At 40.2% G+C, this 4,124-nt stretch overlaps 1 protein-coding gene across 1 annotated transcript in view; it reads left to right on the top strand.

Moving 5' to 3' along the window:
- The window catches only part of LOC123504068 (1,5-anhydro-D-fructose reductase-like), a 12,053-nt gene extending 8,261 nt beyond the window's left edge, over nt 1-3,792 (top strand). The window contains exons 6-10 of the mRNA XM_045254339.1: nt 1,720-1,858; nt 2,090-2,249; nt 2,560-2,660; nt 2,937-3,177; nt 3,358-3,792. Coding sequence (XP_045110274.1) covers nt 1,720-1,858; nt 2,090-2,249; nt 2,560-2,660; nt 2,937-3,177; nt 3,358-3,792 — 1,076 coding nt within the window. The remainder of the gene's footprint in view (nt 1-1,719; nt 1,859-2,089; nt 2,250-2,559; nt 2,661-2,936; nt 3,178-3,357) is intronic.
- Nucleotides 3,793-4,124: the final 332 nt, after the last annotated feature.

Below are 4,124 nucleotides of genomic sequence, written 5' to 3'. Positions count from 1 at the left end.
ACACACACACACACACACACACACACACACACACACACACACACACACACACACACACACACACACACACACACACACACACACACACACACACACACACACACACACACACACAGCACTTCTTTTTCAATAAATACATTTTATTAAAGATTTACGTAACAGTTGTCGTGAATATACATGGTGTGATAAATAAATGTTGGTATATCGTCTAAAATTAAGAATATGTAGGCCTATGTGTGGTTGCTTGCCCTTTATGCATATCGGCTCGTCTTTGTGAAGAGAGAGAAAGGATGTGTAATATGAAGTGTTTTTCATTTGATCACATGATAAAAGCAATAAAACTACATTTTTAGTAATTACAAGTAATCGTATATTTGTTTTAATCGACAGGCATGGAAATCCTTTTATACACAGGGCTGTGAACAATAAGCTGCAGGAAAGGCTTGGCGAGGCACTTTGGCTGGCGGCGTAGCGGGGGCAGGAAAAGAGAGGCTGACTTGAGTGGTGTGTTGAAGGCAAGTGGCCAAATGCCTACTTGAAACAGTAATATAAGGGCTGAGTGAAGGGTGGCCACGGACCAAACCTGGTGTAATAGTGTATTAAGCTGCCTGGGAAAGGGGAGTAGCGAGGGGAGTTGAAGCAGTAAAGTGAAACAGGTGAAGGAACGACTCGAAGGGAGAGGGAAAGACGCAAACTTTGATAACCTGCGGGGCGGGTTCAAAGCAACGTGCAAGAAGCTAATCCCTCTATTCATTCCTAATTATGCTCTAAATTCCTGTTCCTTGCATTGTGTGGGAAGAGTGAGGTATTTATTCAATGTCAATTAGTCTTGGTGACCATCTTTACCCTGCTCGTTCGTTTCATCTCATTCATACGTAAAGAACACCACCAGTCATTCAGTGGGGCGCCCATGCATGCAGTTATCCAAAGTGTGCACAATAATCAGGAAGTCTCGGAGGGAAGAAGAAAAAAAAAAAACCTTACAGACTTAGGCTTTTCCAGGGTATACGTTATTTATTCTTGAAAACCAATATTGTCTAATATTCTTTACATGCATCAAAAGATCACACAATATTATTCCTTTACCTTAATATCATTTTCTATCAGCGTGTCATTTTTCTTCCGTGAATTGTTTAGCAGGATTTCTGTGCGATACGGTTTCACACAACTGTTTGTAAAATGAAACTCTTGTTTGAAGGGAGACATGCAGGAACAACAAGGGCCTTCAGTTAACGAGGAGAAGCGAATGTACCTGTCTGGGATGGGGAAGAGGGAAGAAAGATTTAATATATAACAGAAAGAGAGAGAGAGAGAGAGAGAGAGAGAGAGAGAGAGAGAGACCCTTTACGTTTGTGTTTCAAAATTTTACTCTGATGGAATAAAATGTATTGCGTCCCAAAGTTTACTACTGCAACAAAGTAAATATACCTCATTGAAGTAGTTCTTCTTGCTTTTGTCATTTCCTTTGAGGAGAGGCTCTTTGTATGTCTGTTCGTCCATGACCTTCTTTCTGGAGGACAAGTTGATCTGTTTATCCGTCAGTCTGTCTGTTAACTCACCTTTATGTCTCTATCCATTCAACAAACGTCCATCCATTTATATATATTTACCTGAGAGTATATCTATGCTTTTATTTTCGCCTTTTTCTTTTTTCCTCTATCTTCAATGCAATGTTGTACACAATAGTTCCTAGAAAAAGATTTTTCAATCGCTACTCAGGGGCTCGCATCCCTCCGGCAATAGCGCAGCTCGACATCAACGCCTACAACATGCGCAGTATTGAGAGGAGGCAGCTCAGTGACCTCGGTGTCTCCGTGATGGCTGTGTACGTCACTGGGAACCCCCTGCTCGATGACAGGTGTGTGTGTGTGTGTGTGTGTGTGTGTGTGTGTGTGTGTGTGTGTGTGTGTGTGTGTGTGTGTGTGTGTGTGTGTGTGTGTGTGTGTGTGTGTGTGTGTGTGTGCGTGTGTGTCTGTGTCTGTGTGTGTGTGTGTATTAATAGGAATACTTGCCATATATTCAATATCTAATGAAGAAAAACAGTATGAATATAATACTAAAAATCAAATCAATCTCTCTTGTTGAACAGTGATAAGCTGCCGGTCTTGCGGAAGCATCTCAAAGTGAAGGAGATTGCCAGGATCCACAACGTGAATTCTGTCTGTGTGTTGATCAAGTACCTCATCCAGCAGCGCATCGTGTCCCTCGTCAAGTTCACCTCTGTAGACGAGCTTGACAAGATCTTTGAGGCAAGTGTCTGTCTGTGTGTGTGTGTGTGTGTGTGTGTGTGTGTGTGTGTGTGTGTGTGTGTGTGTGTGTGTGTGTTTTATGTCCTGGCCTATAGCGCCTGTAGTTAACTTGAAGAGTATTGGAAACGCTGTTAATCTTCCACCAATTAATGGCATAGGCAGATTTATTTATAATGATACATATATATATATATATATATATATATATATATATATATATATATATATATATATATATATATATATATATATACATATACAGACATATTGAATCACTTACGTGTGTATTTCACGACCTGCGTCTCCTCAGACTCTCGATTCCTTCACGCTCACTGCCACAGACCTGGGAACGCTTCATTCCTTGGATCAAGGAGGAGACTTGCGACTCAGGGATTTTGTTGATTACAAAGGGTAAGTTTCTCTTATTAACTTTGCTTATACAGCAAGTATTTGACACTTCACAATAATAAAGTGCCCTATGAGGAGAACAATACTCACAATAATATGTTCCGTTTTCTCACAATAATAATAATATACATACGTAATGTATGTATATTAGCAAAATACTACATATCCTCGTAGTTAACACTCATATTTAATGTTTACCGTATTATACAAACAATTATTTGCTTCTATTTTCCTAATACCTTCATTTTACTGCATTGATTATTTATGTTGTCATTACAGATGTCAGAATCATCCAGAGTTCCCTTTCTCTTACGATGCTAGACATCCAGACGTGAATCCTGGAAAGTGGAAGCGTTCCCGAAATTTGCTTGGCACTCCACCACGGTACGACTTCCTTGACCCAAATTGTCCCTTCCCGATCAACGAGTATGATCATCGAAGGCTTCCCTCCCATCCGCCACAACCTTACACAACCAGTAACAAAAGATCTCTGAGTGATATTGAAGAAAACACACCAGAAGTATCCAGTCCAAAGAGACATTTGTTCCTAACAGAGGGAGAAGAAAAAAACGAAGAAGCACAAAAGAAACAAAATGAGAGTGTTGCTATACAACGACCCGTTTGCAATGTTGTATCACTCATACACGAGGAATCTCCTTCACTGGGTATTAACGTAACACCAGACAGTCATCTTGGGCAGCGAGATGAGGCAGACAACACACTTCCAAAAATCTGGGCGAAGGGTTACATCACTTTAACTATTACGACGGAGAACGGTCCCCTTAAAAATGCTCCAACCAATCTTTCAGGGGAATTTCAAGTCCCTCTACAAGTTGAAGGTATTGTGAAGAAGGATATACCTGAAGAGACTGGTAATGAAGAAGAACACGGAGGCACAGAAGCAGTAAAAAGAAATCATCCGTTACGCCTCAGAATTCCATCCCCCCGAATCCCTTCCACGGCTCTGGCTCAAAGACGTTCTCAAGCCGTGACAGGTCAATTTCGGAAAGAAACACGACATCGGATGCGCCGAGAAGATGAAATACCTTATCAGCCATACACCAAAAAGTGCGGGTGCGAGTGTCCTAAGTGTGATAAGAAAAGCCCAGCGTCTGGAAATAAGAAACGGCAGTAATGGCATGCCGTGCAATAAAACTATGAAAAGAAAGAAGCTGAATGTTTACCAATAAAGACATACAAATACATGTAATGTTCCACTGATAAAATCGATACGAAAACCGGTAAGATAAATAAAAGCATAGCGAAAGTAAAATATGTGAAACACTTCATCTCTATCAAGAAGAAAATTCATGAATTAGACGCTACTTAAAAAAAAAAGACCCACTTACAAAAAAAAAATTTTTCTGCTGGTAATGAAATTATAGCAACAAAGCTGAAATTGAAAATCACTGTGCATTTTTAAAACAGAAAATACAGTGTATGATGACATGTATCGTAAAGGAGGCT

The sequence above is a fragment of the Portunus trituberculatus genome, chromosome 15 (genome assembly GCF_017591435.1).
Source record: "Portunus trituberculatus isolate SZX2019 chromosome 15, ASM1759143v1, whole genome shotgun sequence".
Lineage (NCBI taxonomy): Eukaryota > Metazoa > Arthropoda > Malacostraca > Decapoda > Portunidae > Portunus > Portunus trituberculatus.
This window is presented reverse-complemented; position numbering and strand designations above follow the sequence as displayed.